Source organism: Chlamydotis macqueenii, chromosome 2 (assembly GCF_036417535.1).
Source record: "Chlamydotis macqueenii isolate bChlMac1 chromosome 2, bChlMac1.mat, whole genome shotgun sequence".
Classification (NCBI taxonomy): domain Eukaryota; kingdom Metazoa; phylum Chordata; class Aves; order Otidiformes; family Otididae; genus Chlamydotis; species Chlamydotis macqueenii.
This window is the reverse complement of record NC_141557.1, coordinates 62,607,084-62,625,774: the sequence shown is the minus strand read 5'-3', so window position 1 is coordinate 62,625,774 and position 18,691 is coordinate 62,607,084. Positions and strand designations below refer to the sequence as shown.

The following is an 18,691-nucleotide window of genomic DNA, read 5'->3' as shown; positions in this document are numbered from 1 at the left end:
TATCTCTTCCCTGATTAGATTATCTCTAAAACAGGGAGCAGATTACATTTTTCTTTTTTTTTTTTTTTAGTGCTATATTACAGAACTACTAGGAAACTATAATCTTTCTTATCAGTAAAAGCATTAGTTTATCTGATGTGGCCATAAGCCATTCAAGAGCAGCTATGAGGGTCTCCTTGCCTTAGCCAACCAAGACCTCATAGCTTTGTCCCATACACAAGCTGGAACACATGATGCAATTTAAGTCGCTGCCATCAACATGCAAGTGACAATCACTCAGCACAATTTTTTTACAACATAGGTCAGATTTTCATTGCATTTCATAGCTTACACAACGAAGACATCCAGGAAAATTGTGAAGTCCCATCTTATTGCAAGTAGCATTAATATGAGATGGCTTACAAAAAAAAACAAAAATCCAAAACAAAACCAAAAGCCGCCACACACCTACTGTGAGGATTAAATCTCACTGTAAGATTTTTTTATAGTTCTTATAACAGGAAGAAAAAGCTTGAAGATGCACCTACATGTTCTACCAGCTCAAAACTCAGTAAGTAAATAAAATACAAGTAATTTTAGAACCTTATTTTTGCAAGCAAAACTTTGTTTATATAAAGATTAGTTGTTTTGTTTCCTTTAATTAAAACCTATCAAGTCTTACCATTGATTCTGGACAATACTCAGGTGCTCGCTGCAATAAGTGCTTCAAACGGGAATCACTCTTAGAAGACAAAATCTGTTAGGAAAAAAACACACCTTAAAGCATGTATAAGATACATGAATTACATGTTTATGAAATATACATGAATGAGTTTTTATGAAATTTTCCATTAGGTAAGGACAATGAATATTCTGTGAAACAGAATCTGGCTTGAGCAAGCCAAGTTACTTTGTACAAATAATGCATACCTTGCTAACTACTATTCTTGAACAGAAGCTGAAAGATTGGTAAAAAAGAAACACCTTGCCTCAGAAGGTGCCGAAAGCTGGATGACCGTCAAAGGAGCATGAAGTAAGCAACGATCTGAGTAGGAAAGGCAGAACCAAGATAAGCAAAGAGTAACAAGGCAGACATTGCCCTGAAAGAGTAGGATGATGCCATAAATCTGCCAGAACAAAGAAACACCAAGATAGGCTCAATGAAAGCAGACCTGCTGAAGAAGCCCAAACAGATGAGGAGGGATCTGGAGTGTGGAAACATATATTAAACTAAGGGGATGTATATCCTTGCAGGTGCATAACATCGATAAAGGCTGTGAATGGTCAACAAAATTCCACTAATTAGTGTCCTTAAAGTGAACTCTCTCATTATAATATGAAAACCACGCCTCTAGTGCTAAAACCACCCCCTCCTAAGATAAAGACCCCTTACTCACCAAGCACGTGCAGTAAATTTAAGTAGTATTGTATTTTTAAACTAACGTAAGAAAAGTACTGACCAATTGCAGTTAAGTGGGTGTGACCAAAAGGCAGAACTGTTATTCTGAAATGTATAAATAGGTAATACAATTGCAACCAGGTGTGCTAGCTTTGTGGAATTGCCACCTAGCACCCATCTCTGCACAGAAATGAAATAAATAAATATCTCTGCTCTGTGTGCAAGACTGCAGCACTGCACACTGGGCAGAAGAACACAGATTTGGGATAACATATAGAATGTAACTACATATTGAATACTTTTTCCAATTGATTTCATTGTTTTCAGCTTCACTACTACCTACTCTTTGACAACGTAAACAATGCAAAGTTAAGATTTTATTTGAAAGACTATAGATACATAAAAGATGTTCCATTTTTTTTATGAAGAAAAAAAGTTAATATTTAGAAGTGAATGAGAATGTCCTCCTCAGACACTTCAGTCAAAAAGTTTCTATTGAGTAGGCAGTGTGAAAAACAGAGGATTTCAGTCTCACATAATATTATACAAGTCTATTTACTTAATTAACCTTCTGCTACATGTTACATGACCTCAGGCAACTAAACTCCTTCCAAAAAAAAACCCTGAAACAAGTACTTTTTGTGGAACAAAGATGAACAAAACCTAGATTAGTTAAAGAGACTACCAAAACTAACAGTGGAATGAATACTACTCACAGCAAAGCAAGATCCAAGTTAAGTACCACCTAAACAAATTGAACATCCAGAAGTTCATGAGATTGGATAGGATGCAACTGAGAATGTCGAGAAGCTAGCTACTGTCATTGCAAAGCATTTGCTACCATTTTTGAAAGATCATGGTGATTGGATGAGGTTCTTGGTGACTGAAAAAAGACACACATAATAGACAAACCTAATATCCATTAGAAAAGCAAGAAGGATAATCTAGGGAATTACACGCTCTTCAGCCTAACCTCACCCTGCAGGAAGATTCTAGAACAAATCCTCACAGAAGCCATGTCAGGGCACAAGAAGGTGACTGGTAACAGTCAGCACAGGTACACCAAGGAAAAAAAACAAAAACAAAACAAAACAAAAAAAACCCCAAACCCAAAGAAAGACAAAAAAACCCCCAAAAAACCAAACAAGTGGAGAATAGTGTATGTTGTTTACCTTGACTTAAAAAGTTTTTGCATGGTCTCCCACTATATCTTTAGAGCCAACCTGGTGACACATGGATGTGATGGGTGGGCGACAAGCTGCCTGGGCAGTACAGCTCAAAGATTAGCAGTCATTAGTTCAATATCTAAGTGCTGGCCACTTAGAAGTGGTATAATATAGGAGTCAAACCAATACTGTTAATGGCTTTACTAGTGAGCTGGACAACGGGACAGAAAAAATCCTCGGCAAGTTCACAGATAAGACTGAACTGGGAGCTGTCATTGATATACTGGGGGGGCAGAGGGGGGAGTGGAACGGCCACTCAGATGTGTTTCAACAGGCTGTAACAATGGGCAGACAGGAAAGTCAGGCAGTTCAACGAAGACAAACACAGAGGCTGAAATGGAATAACCCCATGCAGGGTGCTCACTGGCTAGAAAGCAGCTTTGCAGAAAAGGGTGTTAGGTCCTGGTGGATGACAAGCTGAACATGAGTCAGCAGTACACTGATGCAGGACTGAAATCTAACAGCATACGGCACTTCATTAGCAACAGCACTGCCAGCACGTTAAAGGAAGACGACCAGTCTCTTCTATTAGGCACTGATGAGGTCACATTTGTAATACCAAACCCAGTTTTGTGCCGCCCCTGTGCAAGGAATGTTATCAATGAACTGCAGAGAGACCAGTCACAAAGGATGCAGGACTTTACAACATACGGAAACAGACCAAAATAAAAGAATCTGTTCATACTGAAGAAACTAAATTATATTGGAAAACTATACTTGGGAAGAAATCTTACCATACCTTACTGACTTTCGTACACAATTTTAAATCAAGTAAATTTATCTTTTTTTCCTAAGTGTTTTTCAGACCATTCTGTAGTGTTGCTCATCTCATTTCCTTACAACAGTAGCAATATTTTAATAGTTTATTGCAAGATCCCTTTACCTCATCAATCTTTTTGGTGGTGGTGTTTTGTTTTGGTTTTGTTTTTTAAAGTTTCCTGGAAATGTTAATGGCAGTTGAGCTCTCAGCACATTTTAAATTGTTTTCTGGTCCCACATTAATCGCGTTCTTAGTTCTTGTTCATTTAGCACTCCAATTAAGTAAAACACTTACAAATTAAAGCAAGAAACTAGGCAACAAAAGGGATGGAAACAGACTTATTAATGTGGGATATGAACCTAGAAATTACAGGAATAACTGAAACATGGATGCATTTCAGATCTTTCAGAATAAGAAATACATTACAGTTCTATTATAAATTTGCAGTATGATAAACTCATGGAAAGAAAAACAAGAACAGTAGTACTTGTTTCAGAAATGACAAGAACGGCAGTAGTATTTGGGGTCTTCTGGGGTCACAGAATTTATTTCAACCTCCTGCTCAAAGCAGGGTCAATTATGAGGCCAGACCATGTTGCTCAGAGTTTTATCCAGTCAGGGTATGAAAACCTCTGAGGATGGAGAATGTACAGCCTCTATGTACATTCATGGTGAACAACTTTATCCTTAGAACCAGCTGGAACTCTTTAGTTTCAATTTATGACTGCTCTCACTTATCCTCCCACTATGCACCACTGTGAAGAGCCTGGCTCTGTCTTCTGAGCAATCTTACCACAGGCATGGGAAGGCTGCTCTGAGGTCTCCTTCTTGCCCAGGCTAAAGGCAGCTCCCTCAGCCTCTCCAGAGATGGCATGTGCTCAAGCACCCTGATCACCTTCGTGACTCTCTGCTAACTTGTTCCAGTTAGCTGATGTCTTTCTTGTAATGGGGGGGTCAAAACCAGACACAATATTCTAGATGCGGTCAGCAAGTGCTAACTAAATGGGGAGAATAATTTCTCTAGACCCACTGGCTATGCTCCTGTTAATATAGCCCAGGATGCCTTCTTTATTGTTGGAGCACACTGCTAGCTCATGTTCAGCTTGCTGCCTGTATACCAGTACCCCGGGTCCTTTTCCAGCAAAGCTGGTCTCTAGCAAACCAATCTCCATCCTATATTGTTGTAAGCGATCCTTTCTTCCCAGGTGCAGGACTTTGCATTTCTCCTTGCTGAGTTTCATAAAGTTCCCGCTGGCTAATTCCTTCCACCATCTTCCTAACCACCATGCCTCTGGATGACAGTCCTGCCATTAGGATTATCAGCTTCTCCTTCCAACTTGGTATTGCCGGAAAACTCAACAAGAGTGGAATCTGTCACCTCCTCCAGGTCACTAATAAATATGTTAAACAGGACAGGTCCCAAGACAGATCCCTTTGGCATTCCACTTAGTCTGCAGGGAGAGTAGGACCCACTAACCTCTATCTCGGAGCCTGATTATCCAACTAATTTTTTTACTAATCTAGTGGTCCATCCATCAAAATCGTATTATCCTAAAATGGATTAAAAAAAATATTGAGGGAGGCAGTGTTGAAAGTCTTGCTAAAATCAACACAAATGACATCCGCTTCTTCCCCCTCATCCAGAAATCCAGCCTTATTATCAAAGGCAATCAGTTTTGTCAGGCATGATTTACTCCCCTCATGCTCAGAAATGTGTTCCAAGAGGACTCTGTCCATGATTTTCCCAGGGATTTAAAAGATGACTAGTCTGTAGTTTGCTGGATTGGGAACTGCCCTTTGGGGGGACGGGGGTGTGTGCGTGTTTGTTTTTTTTCTTGGTTTTTTGAAGATGGGTACATTGTTTGTCCTTCTCCAGTCACTGGAGATCTCCCCTAGGCTCCACAGCCTTTCAAAGATGACAGAGTAACCTTGCAGTGACACAAGCCAGCTCTCTCAGCACCCTCACATGCAGTCTACCTAGTCCTATGGACTTGTATGGGTCAAATATTCTTAAGTAATTCCCAACTCAACCATCACCTATTACTGGTAGTACTCCTACTTGAATCCTGTCTCTATACAGAGAGGATTGGGAGACCTTGTAAACAAAGACTCAGGAAAGAAGGCATTCCATACCTCTGCCTTATTTGTGTTTGCTGACACTAAATCACGTGCTTCATTCAGTAACAGTCAGACATTTTTCCTTCTTCAGCCTTTAACCACTGCCATAGCATGTCTTTTTGACCTTGACATTCTCCGCAAGTCTCAACTCCAGTCAAACTTTTCTTTCCCAGCACAACCTTACATACCTAGACAAACTTGAAAAATTTCTAAATTCCTCTTTTATAACTGTTCCCTGCTTCTACCTCCTCTACACTGCCTTTCTGCACTGAAGCTTATTCATGACTTCTCCGTTTAGCCAAGCCAGCATCTTGAAACATTAACGTGTTTTCCTGAGGACTGGGATGGATTGTTCTTATGCCTGGAGGAGATTTGGATAGAGATCTCTGGAGTGGTACGGAGACAAATACTGCCAGGAAACTTACCACTGTGAAACTTCCCAGAAATAAACTTAGGAAAAAAATGTCAGTTAAAGAAAGACAGGCCCACTTACTCCTTCCTACAGTACCTGACAATCAAATAATCATGAAAAGGAGACGATACTGAACTAAGCTTGGAATAATACTTGCTAAGAATGCAAATATTTAGATGTCTGAATCATGTTAGTTGACAAACAAATATGCAGTCCAAGTTTTCTTTTTCAAAGGGCTCACTTAAAGTAGCTGAATTACTAGTTAGCAGAATTCCTTACTCCTAATTAAGCCCTCTTCCTTAACTGGTCAGATTAAGGAGAACATCACTGGGTCTCTTGTGCCCTTCACCCTAGCCCCTGGGCTGTAGTTACCTTTTACCCATGCAAGTCCTCCCTCAATAGTATCACTAGTGTCCACGTAGATGAGCAGCCAATGGGTAACAGTTTGAGGGTCAAAGAAACCTTGCAATTTTAGTCTCCACGAAGCATAGTCTCTGGCCATCCTTCTTTCCAGGCAATGCATAGTTCAGGCTATTGCCCTTGCAGGTTCTCTGTGAAGAGCTTGCCTAGCACCCATTCACACTGAGGCAATGCTTCTATCCTCAGGTTCTTTATCTGGCAGTTCAGAAAGCTGACCAGAGCATTACTCCCACAGTTTAAGTGCCACTGACTCAAAGAGAGACATAATCCTCTCCCCGCAGCCCAAGACTTGGATGGACAACATTCTTCCTCAAAAGCGCCCTCTGGGTCAAGACCTCAACATGTCACGAGTGGTTGGCCCAGAAAGAGTAAGAGACTGTCCTGCTGGAGACAACAGGCACATACAGTCTCAAGCAGAGAGGTGCATCTGCACCTCCTGCTGGCCCTCTCCAGACGAAATGGCTGTGTTAACGCCCAAATTCCTGTCTGTGCACCCCGGTCGCTGCCATTCTCCAAGCATTAGTTAAATAGAAGTATGGGGCACAAGCCTGCTCTCTTTACCTGCTGTCCCTAGCAAGCAATTTCAATGTTTTATGGCTCAAACAACCAAGTCTAGGAGGAAAACATTTTAAAAATTATTATAAAATAAATGATCATATCAGGACGGTATAGTGGGGTGGTACATACAAGGTAACAGGTGCATGGCAGATATTTTAGAAAAGGTGTTTGGAAAGACAGTAAAAGGCAAATGATTCAGCCCACTCTGTTCCCTTACAGTCACCTCCCACATACGTAAACCTTAATGCTACCAATTTTATGTTTAAGACAAGAGAGTAAGTATCAAATAATATATTCCAAAATAGATTCAACAAAGACAAAGCATTTGAACCATGCTGCACAAAATAGTTAAGTTACAGAACATGAAAATCACTAGAAAAATAGCAGACTGCCCCTTCAGCCAGTTTGTTGGCCTATATCAAAGTGTCATTCAGAAAATGATGCTACTAGCCTGATGTGAGGTCTAAGATAGCTCCTCGTAGAACAATTTGAGGGGCGCCAGTCTTGCTTTAGACTTGTGCTAGACCTTTCACCACAAAGACTCTGAATATGCTGATTATCTGAGTAAAGAGAGATCATCCAGATGAGGCAAAATCAGAATATCTTACAAAAAGTACAGAAAACCCTACACGATAATTAGAACTGGTATAACAGAAATGGGATGAAATTCGACACTAAAAAGCTCAAGGCCTTTCAGGAAGAGCTAATGGGAATTCACATGACAAACTGAGAACTTCAAACCAGTGGAACAGAAGAAAGAATTGGACTGATTATTCCAAATGCCCTCTTAATGTAGCTACTAAACTTGCCAATTAAATTTGTTTATATATAGGAATGGATATCTTTCTTTTACTTATGTATAAGTTTTAACACAATTTTTAAGGCTGAGTGCTACACTCTTGTTTATAATATCATGTACAGTTCTGCCTACCTGTATTCAAAGAGAGAAACTTATCTTGGAAGGGCTGCAAGAATAATTACAGAAATTGAGAGAATATCTTATGCAAAGAGACTGTAAGACTTTTCTTTGTTTGGGCTAACAATAGGAAAGCTGAAAGGGGATTTAGTGGCATACTATATCAGGGAGGGAGAAGTGCAATTTAAACTAAAAGTTCTATTAGTACAATCACAGACAAACACAAAATTAATCATAACCAGGTTTAGTGCTTGAATAGCCCCAAAGCAGGTAACAAAAACAAGAAAAGGGGGCAGGTATGATGCAAGGATGCAATTTTAATATAAAAACTGTATATTTGTATGTATGCTTTACTGATGTAAAATTTTAATGTATAAAAATTTATATAAATGCACACACACAAAGCCGTACAACATACTATCCACAGGTACAAATCTAAATGTAAGTTGTGGAAAAATATTTTCCAAGCTTGAATTTAGCACAAGCAGCTCTCTGTTATTACTTTATGAACAGAATAGGTAAGCAGATTTTTGCTGGCATATATCATAATTTCTAACTCAGGTGCTTATCTAAGAAGCAAGAACTGTCAGGAAGAAAGAACACTACTAATACCTTGTTCTTCATTTTAAATTCCCCAAAACTTGGAAACACCCAAGATCCAGAATTGGGTAAAATACCTTCATCCCTTCCGATTCCTGACATGTTTATCACTTCTTGACCAAATCCTGAGCTCAGATTTGTACCTCTATTTCTCCTTACCTTCAGCAAACCTTGTTTTGCACTACGAAAGGAAAGAGGAGTAGAGTTTTAAACCTTTAAGTTCTCATTTAAATAACAATAATATTACATCTCATGATTCACACATAGAATTCACATAGAAAATCATTTACTCAGAACCCTAATCTTGCTACATAGTTGTCTAAAGGCAGGATTTTAACTCTGAGGTATAAATCAAATTTAAAACAAGCTTACCTGTTCACAGACATCACGGCACATTAAGTTGTCCTTTGCATGGTAACAACAAGACAAGCCTATGGAAAAGCAGAGAGAGGGAAAAAGATACTTAAAATACTTGAAGCACTTAACTACCACTTCTGAACAGAAGCGTCCACTTGGTGACCTATCAGGACAATCTTTCTGGTCCACAAATAACCGTAAGAAATCTACCTTCCCAGAAGGTGAAAAAAGAACATGAGAAATTTTTGTTCCAAAATCGACGCAGATCCATCCATCGAGTCTCACCCCTGAAAACTCAGTGCCACCAAAAGGAGATATCACTCCCCTTCCTTCTACTTCTAGCCACATTTCTGCTGCTTAACTTTCCACACAGATGTGAACACAGCTGCTCATTGAACTCTGTCTTCTTAAAAACCTGGAACAAAACTGTAAATTGTTTCACTAGTGATGGATGACTAAGAGAGGTTTTGCCTGACTAGATGGAAGTCATAAAGCAAACAGATATGAACACATCAACAGGAAAACAAATGAGAACCGAATCACTGAGAAGTCACGAAACATCAAGGTTTAGAGCAGCACTTTCAAGATTATACTTTGTTGTGCTTTGTTACCTCTACTATCCATATATTTCCTTCATTCAGAGTTCAGCTCCGCCAATACAAAATAAATTGCACAATTCCTTGATACTCATTTTCATCCTCACTGCTCAGTGTTTGGAACAGTGCATTAGAAAACAGACAGAGGCTTCTTTCAAAGTTTTTACTTCCATGCACATCCTCACACCCATCACTTAATCATTACAGATTTCTGTTCACCTCTATCTGAACTACATATCATAGAATCATAGAATGGTTAGGGTTGGAAGGGACCTTCAAAGGTCATCTAGTCCAACCCCCCTGCAAGGAGCAGGGACATGCCTGACTGTATCATATCGATACAACATAAAATCAATACTGTATAATGATAACACACATATAAAATTGTATTTCACAATACCTAGTTACTAAATATATTTTGACCAAACCAATAAGAGGGATCTTGGGCATGTATTCCTTGATAATTTCACAGCTTAAAAGTGCTTTCATCTGAAAGCTCACAGTTGTTAGAAGAAGACAGCCAATTTCAAAACCAAAGGAATCCACCACCACTAAAAAAAAAAATTCTCCAATATCGAAATGACATTAAAAAAGAAAACAAAATTTCAGACTGAAAATGTTGAGGAACTGGGCATGGAGGGCAGGAAATCACTGAAAAGGTTGTCTGAAACAGTCACAATTTAAAACGACTGCTATAGTATTGAGCTATACTTTAACGCAGAAATCTATCATTCTTGAAGAGAAGGGAAGAGAAACCAAAGTATGACTTGTTACTGGTGAAGGTTTTAATAACTAGGAACAACACAGCAAAATGCCTCTAATAAATAAGGAAAGCACCAAAGTTCTGCTCACAATGTGATGAAATTAAAGAACGAAATTGCAAAACTGACTTTAATGGTTTTTGCCAATTTTCTACCATTGCAGAACAGGGGTGAGATATGACACAGATGGCTTATAAGTCTTTCAGATTTGAGGGCTACACATGTGGTCTTGCAGGTTTTCCTGCACTATGTTCAGTAAGTCAACCTGTGCCAAGAATCAACTTCATCATTATCAGGCTCCACCACGTCCAAACTTCAGTTATTATTTCACTCAACTGAAAAGCCTTGCTTTACACTTTCTTAGTTCTGTTACAAAGCCATGGAATTAAAAATATACAACAATAAAAACCATTAACTTTGAAGAATAGATGGGTTTTTTTAAGGCAAGAATTGCACTTATTCTCAAAAACATTTCTAAATTTCAGTGCCTATGCAATCAGACTGCAAGCACATTAACATAGTGCTGGAGAAAAATGGTTCACAATGAAAAGACATCCAGTAAATCAATTGTCAGAAGTAAAAAAAAATCCATCCAAGCATATTTAAATATAGGCTTCACTTACAAACAGAAATACTGGCTACTCAATCACATTTTGTTGTTCTGTTTCTTCATTACATAGTTTTTTATTGAGAGTAACTGCTACATTTAAGAGATGCAACAACTCAGAGTTCTCAACCTATGAGGAGAATCTACATTAGCTTAGGTGCAAATGCATATGTTTAACTGCATATGTCACTACAACTGCAGTTCATGAACATCTTAGGCAACTTTTTATTAAATGCTCCTTCATATAGATTATTTAATACTCTGTGGCCTTTTATCCACTTGTTTTCAGCGGCTCTCAACCCTCCTATGATGAACTAACACACATTCAGGATCGTTCTCCTTCTCAATCACTTCCACTGCTGAATTTCAAGTCTTACCAATTATACCAAAAAGAGTAACAATGAAGTAACAATATACTAAACTTTATGGTAATTTAATCCCTTTTATACAAACCCCTAATTAATTGATGGTCTCTTGAATCAGCAGCAAATTAAACTGGCCCAGAGTGACCTTTAGTGCTTAAGTCAGAAATGGAAGTTATTAACAATATCCATTCCAAACACAATTCCTCAGTTCTCTTTCCAGTTAACCTCTTCTGAAACATCTTATGACATCTTTTTCAAGTCAGTCACTTACTTTCTCATTCCCACTTTCTTTAATTTTACTAAAAAATTTCCAGGTTTCATTTCAAAATTTGTTGATGTTCAACTGTGAAATATCTACACTCCCTTCTTTGATAAGATTTGCTATCTCAGCAACACGAGAAGGTTTAGCATAGGAAAGTTGGGCTACAGTACGTTGTATTTCATTCCACTAGCTTTTTACGGCCTTCTTCCTAAAAACTGTTTCTCATTAGAAATCAAAACTATAGAACAACAATGAAATGCCCATAAATGCCTCAGTGATTGCAGTCTTCTGCTTTAATGTATTACATATTTTGTATTTGCCATTCCCATGACAGCATTACAGATGTGATCTGTTTATTAAAAGCTATTTGCCAATATCAGTGCTTGTGCTGCCTTCTGTTTTCATTACTCTTTTATGGTCCTGTCAAGAAGTTATCTGCTATCACAACTTTAATGTAGGAACCTATTTTACCACTATCCTTCTCTCTACTAAACATCTTGCCCTCACTTTAAAAAAAAAAAACAAAATCGACAATAGCTTGGTCAATACCATTCTTTTTATTGAAAATAAGAAAAGAAAACCTCAAGGAATACAAGCCGTGGAATACAAGGGCTGTTCTGACACTTTGTACGGCAATCCAGAAGTCAGGTTGTACCCATGTCGAGCAAGACATCAGGTCTTCTCCATTTCAAACCACAATCCTGGGAATTTACCTACTGCCAACAAGACACCCGAAGACACGGATCCCGGCCCCGAGTCACGTAACCCGGCGGGCTAAAAGAAGGGGTCTGTCCCCACCACACTGCCAAGGCAGGATGTGGGAAAGGCGGCCGTACCTCCCCACCCCAGTGCTAGCTACCGCAGCTATTTGAGCCCCCTCTCTCCTGCTGCCGGCCTTCGCCCCAGGGTTTCAGGCGGGTGCTTTCCGCGGGGAGGTGGGGGGGGGTACACCGGACACCGAGACAGCAGCGGGAACAGGACCGACACCAGGAGGGCGACACTGCCCCTTTCTAGCAGCGCCCCGCCGGCACCCGGGGAGCCTCCCTCGACCCTCACCTGCCGCGGCCCCGCGCCCACTGGCCTCCCGCTCCCGCGGGGCAGGTGCGAGCGGCAGCGGGTGCCCGGGTGCCGTCCCCCGCCTCTCCCCCGCCGCCAGGCAGCCCGACCCCGGTTACAGTGGGGCACGAGAGACCGACGGCGCCGGGCCGCGCCCCACCTCCGCGGGCGCCGCCACTGCCCCGCGGCTCCGGCACCCCGCAGGCGGCCTCGCCCCTACGCCATGTTGCTGAAGAGAGACCTGCGGAGCCGCCACAGCCTCCCCCCATCCCGCCCCGCGGTTCGCTACTCACCGGCCGCCGCAGGGACAAGTAGCGGGGCCGCCGCCAGGCAGAGCAGGGCCCAGGGCCACCGCACGGCCGTTACCGCCATGGCCCACTCGCCAACCCGCCGCGCGGCCCCGCCCCGGGACCCCCGCCCGCCAGACAGACGGACAGACGAGCGGGCGGGCGCTGACGCCAGCGGCGCCCCCGCCCAGCCCCGGCTCCGCCTCCCTTCGCTCCCATTGGCTGCGGCTCTCCCGCCGGGCCCCGCCCCCTGCACCCGACGGGGCAGGCCGGCGGAGGGGAAATGGCTGCTGGTTTGTAGGGTCCGGCGGTTGGAGGCGGCTGGGCCGGCGTTAGCACAGCTTGAAGTCCGCTGCGCAGCGGGGCACGGCTCCTGCCTGGTTTGAAGGGGACAGGCAGTGGCAGTGGCAGTGGCAGTGGCGGTGTCAGTGTCAGTGTCCCTTCCCCCTGCCCGTGCCGCTCCCGTTGTTCGCTCGCGGTGTTGCCTACCAGGGGCTTCAGTTCGGGAAGGGAGCCTGGAAGGCTCTGCCGGGCCGCTGCCGCTTTTGCTCCCCTTTATCGAGCACTGTAGCATCCCGTTATCGGATTTTCTGCAATGGTAGAACAGGAAATTTTTTAAGAAACCGGAAAACGTGGTGTCCCACAAACTGCTTCTATCCTTTTTCCAGTCTGTGGTCCCAATGAGCTCCTCCAAAGGCAACCTGACAAGCTGCCGAGCTGTTAACGACTCTGTGGTCTTCTACAGCCTGGAGAGTCAGTAGTGCTCTTTGGTTCCCGTACCAAATTCATAAATGGCCCAGAAAAAAACCCGAGGCAATACAGGAGAACACTCCCATGAGTTTAAAAAAAATTGTGTCTTGTCTCTCTGCCCGTAGGCCAGTACAGAGTGACTAAATGTACTACTTCTTCAGGGAACAAAGCCCTAAGAAATAGCAGTATGTTTAGTTGTGTTTTAATTTGAAGCCTAATAAATTAAAGTTGTTGCTGTAATTGTGAATTCAGGAAAATGAAAAGTGGCAAATGTAACCTGATTATTAAAAAAACCCCACTTTTTCACACCAAGATAGAAATGATGCTTACATGTAAGTGGGCTTAAATGTCAGTTAGCTGGCTGGGCTTTCCCCCCCAAACCTAAGGTTAACTTTCGTTCGTGTTCTGCCTGCTCTCGCTGGAGTTAAAATTTATCATGGGCCCACGAGGTGGCAGCAGATCCAAAAGCAAATCAAATTTGCAGGCTGGTTGAGTTTCTCCGAAAATAACACGAGGCCTGAACCGAATAAATGCTTTTACCCCCAGTCATGCTAAATGGTTTAATTTGTCTCGATTTTGGATGAGGGTGAACAGCTCTGCAGCCTGCTTCCCCTGAATGCTATTTATGTGCGGAGTCATTATCAACAATAATTTACCTCACAAGTGAACAGGCAGAGAAAAGATGCTGGTATGTCAGATAATTTAAAGGCTTGGCATTGTCACTTCAAGTCACCGCTTCAGTTCCAGAAGAAATAACCAAGACCACTGAAAGTATTTCTTTCACTTTAAAGAAGCAAATTGAACTTTGAAATGATGCAATCTTTTAAAATTTGGCTTAAAAAAAATTTGACAGTATAAATTTTAACCTAATTGTTCTAGAAAGCAAAGACTTTTGTTCCTTGGGAGCTTGGATGTTGAATCAGCACGCTACTATTTTCTGGTTAAACCATGCTTATCAGCCTCTTTAAAACAGAACCCATTTGAAATTCATTCCTACCCAATGTTTAGCAATGAGAAGTGGTATTTTGGGGCTTGAGATAATTGAACGCTTCAGTGTAAAGCAGTTTCCTACAAATTCACTGAGAGCATACTTTTACAGTCTGGTGATAAGACAGGAACCCTTCTGCAAATCTATCTTGTTTTGTGCTGCTCCTGTAAACTGCTAAGGGAAAAGAAATACTTTATTCTGTGCTGTATTTCTTGTTGCTTAGAATATATTAAAATCTGCTCATTCACCTACATTTTTTTGTGTTAGCTTGAATGGTTAGTTCATTATATTTTGTTCCGAGCAGCGTTTGATCCTGCTCCCTTATCCTAAAAATTGCTGAAACGTTAAAAGGTTTGAACGTTACTCCGTATTTCATGTTGAAGTCTCCCTCAGCAATAGGTGAAGATTCTGATGTAGTCATGGTCTGAAGTACTCAAACATACATTTTACTGAAAGAGATCTGGCCTGATCAGGATCCCCTCAGAAAGTAAAATGATGCCACATTTTTTTTTTAAATCCAGAGAACCATATTGTCAATGTGGCATATATGTATATGTTTCAGCAGAGTAGTCTCTGGACTGAAAATACACTGTCCTGTATTTAAATTTAACATACTATTACATCTGTTTTAGAGACGTATGTAAATTCCGTGCACCATAAAATTGGCTTCCCAACCTTTTCAGAGCTTCAAGAACCAATACACTGAGCTACCCCTCTCAACACAGTACTTTATCAGACAAAAGGTTGTTTTCACCTTCTATACCTTCTGCTTCTATTTTTATCTCGTTACTATAAACCAGTAGCATTTTCCTTCATGGTAATTTCTAAAACCATTATATTTTAGCTATGATTTTTTTTTTAATTGCTTTGCTGTAATTCTTAGGATATCTACACCTCACAATTGGAAAGCTACTTACAACATTTGTAGTCTTACCCTAATTAGCATTAGTCTAATCTGTGTATCAACAACTAGATACCTGCATGATAAGCCAGTGCCAGATTTTTAGAGCATGTTGAATAGCTTTCCTGTGCTCAGGCTTGTCCTGTTTCATCTCTGTGTTGGAACTAGGTAGGGCTTTACAGCTACCTCAAATGCATCTCTGTGCAAACTGGTAGGAAGTGTGGAACCAGTTGTGGGACTGTCCTTAACAAGCCGCTAGCTAGTAAGTGAGGCTGTTGCTTGTTTCTTCAGGCTAACAATGGATTGCCACAACAAAGCATCTTTCAAAAATATTTTGTTCTTAAACAGACAAACCTTTTTGTTCATGCAAACCTTAGCTACTTTATTTTTTCTCCCTCAGATCTCAGGCAGCATTTACAGCTGACTTCCCAAATAATGAATAAGAAAGATTAATTTATTTTCAAATTACTTCACTTTTTTAAAAAACAGAAAATGATAATGTTTTCTTTCATAACAGTTATATTAAAAGATAAAACACAAATACAAAAGCAAGGTGTGGTGGCTGTTACTGCACACATCAGAAGCAGTGTGCAGTTACATTGATAAAGAAAGCTGTATATAAAGCAACACAGATGTGAAATTAAAATCAATAAAGATGCATATTAATGGTAAATACAATGTCTGCAGCTAATTTTAAGCAAGTTGAACATATGATATGTATTAGAGTTCAAAAAAATCTTGCTGTAGGCAAATAATTAATGTTGCATACATCAAGTCTGAAAGGATAGCCAATTGAAAGTGATTAAATAAATGTGCAGTATGTAATTAATTACAATTTGCTATGAACATAATAAAGAAGTAAATAAGATTCTGTCATCATCGGTAAGCATAAGTTAAGAAACTACTCTATAGTTTTGGAAAGAAATTTGAAATAGATCTCATGTTTGCTGAAAGAGGCAGTTTTGATTTTCATAAAAGGTAACATAAAAAAAAATCTGGCTCTGCTTTACGTTGTGTAACTTTTCTCAACAGAGCAAATGACCTGGAACTAAAGTCTCCTGTGAGTCTACATTTTAAACCCTTGAAATCAGTGATGGGATTAGAGACATGTCTGCTTCTCTTCAAATGAGAGTGCTGAGTGAAGTAAAAGACACTTCTTGGTCAAAGAGTTTATGAAATGGATAACATAAAAACGAGTTGTGGACTGATAGAAGCATCAAGACCATTTATTCTCTTTGGCATAAAAAAACCCCTGCATCAGTCAAGCCCAATTACCATGTTGGATGCTTTTTACTCTCTATACTGTGTTGTATGCTCTGTAGTCTTTGTACTGCATACTCTTTATAATGGAGTTACGTATTAATGTAACTGTCAATTTGCTGCTTTCAAAACCACTATATGTAGGCCAGGGTTGCTACCAAGTGTGTGGAGTACCTTCATGTAAAAGGCTCTCTAATGGGATGAAGATAATTTCCATTTGATTTCTGGAATAACATTAAGGGATTGATAGAAGAAAAAGGTTGTTTTTTTTTTTCAGTTTGAGAAATCAGAAATGAGGGAAACTATACAGGAAGATTCTGGAGTTTGGGGAGTAGAAAATTGATCCCTTCAAAACATGGGAAAAGAGTATTTAAAATAGAATCATGTTCAGTCCAGTGAATCCTTCAACCATCCTAAAGATCTAAATCTGAATCTAAACTCAGGCATCTAAATACAAAGTCTGCCACATCTGTACCATAGTAGAGACAGGCTGGGCTCATGCCATTCAAAATCCTATCTTCTTTCTGGCTCACCATCCAAGAGGACCAATAACAGCATTGAGCAAGTGATGACACAGCTATGTCTTTGAGTACCGATAAAACGGATATCCATTTTGCTTTTCAACTCAGGCTTCAGTACCAGCAGTGCATCTGCCAGCGTATCACAAGCATGGGTTGGAGGTAGAAAAGGATGTGTTGAAGAACACTGAGAATGCCATATGGAAATTCTTCTGTGGATTATCCCACTGAATCATCAAGTCGTGTATAGGATTAGTTACTTCTCCATATGGTGTTTAAGGACCAAATTGCTACTGGAATGTTTTCCAATGGTTATTTTTATATTTTGCTGTACTATGGAATTGTGTTAAAAATTACATCATAACCTGCACCTACAGTGAGATATTTTAAAGCACCCAAAGAGCTTTATAAATTTTCCTCCACATTTTAGCAATTATAATACTCTCTCAATTAGTAATCTTGAAGAACTGTGTGTAATTCATTCACTGCTATACATACATTTTCATAGGAACACAGTCTGCAAGCTTTGCGAGAATGAGTGTGGGTGGTATGAAATCATTTATGCTGCTAATTGACAATTATGCAGTTGCTTTTAGTTTCAAACTGAAAAAAAAATCAGTGTAGACTGGCAGATAAAATAAAAAAGAAAGGAGAAGGCATAAAATTCCATTTTTTGCAACCAGTTTATGTCATGCTATTTAAATCAGTTTTAGTTAAACGAGCTAAAATTAATCAGTTTTAGCTAAAATAAAATATTTTATTCTTGCTATTCTGTACATTAGCTAGCAAGTTCTGTCAAGATGACATTGTGATTATGTAAATTTCAGATCAATGCTTATTCCCATTTGTACTTTCACTTGAGTGACATGACTGAATTAGGGTAGAACTTTGCTAGTATGCATTAATCCTGAATATGTCTCAAAATACCTTAATAAAAATGTCAAAAGGTACTTTATTTGTTCTAACTGCTGTAACTTTTGGTGATAAAAATATATATGCATAATTTACATATTGGTTTAACAGTGAAGGAAGTTACTAGAGAACACTGATGTCTTTCCTAGGAAAGGAAGCGCCACACGCATCTGAGAAGAACAGGGAGAGGGAGTCACTTTTTTGACGAGGACGGGGAAGAGTGACTGGGACGAGGCAGGGGGGCTAGCAAGAGTGAGTGCTGCCCGCAGGCTCCTCGCTTGCAGTAAACTGGGTGAGTTTATCTCATGTCCAGGGACCATGCACAGCCCCACAGGACAGCCCAGCCCGCACCCGACACAGCAAGAAGCACTCAGCACACACAAAAACAGCACGACAGACTCATGCTGCTCTCCTCTCTGGCTGATTAGGATGGAGTTCTGCCAGTGGAAAACCTCTACATGTATGTAGAGTGCAGATCCCTCCAGCCTGGGCTCAGGCAGCCTATCCAGCAGCTGCCCCTGGATCCTCACACCTGCCCAGCCTCTGGCACCCGAGTGTGTGGGTTCCCACAGCCTGCAGCCCCACTTCAGCTGCTGGTGGAGGAACCCCCACCACCACACCAGCGCACAGGCATGCGTGCTCTGGTTCCCTCCAGTAACTGGGCTTAGACAGACAGAGCATCC

General features: G+C 40.7%; 1 protein-coding gene across 1 annotated transcript in view; it reads right to left on the bottom strand.

Moving 5' to 3' along the window:
• RECK (reversion inducing cysteine rich protein with kazal motifs) overlaps positions 1 to 12,823 on the bottom strand; it is a 75,880-nt gene extending 63,057 nt beyond the window's left edge. The window contains exons 1-3 of the mRNA XM_086743115.1: positions 12,686 to 12,823; positions 8,761 to 8,819; positions 662 to 736 (exon numbers count right to left, since the gene is read on the bottom strand). Coding sequence (XP_086599241.1) covers positions 662 to 736; positions 8,761 to 8,819; positions 12,686 to 12,764 — 213 coding nt within the window. The 5' untranslated portion in view covers positions 12,765 to 12,823. The remainder of the gene's footprint in view (positions 1 to 661; positions 737 to 8,760; positions 8,820 to 12,685) is intronic.
• Positions 12,824 to 18,691: the final 5,868 nt, after the last annotated feature.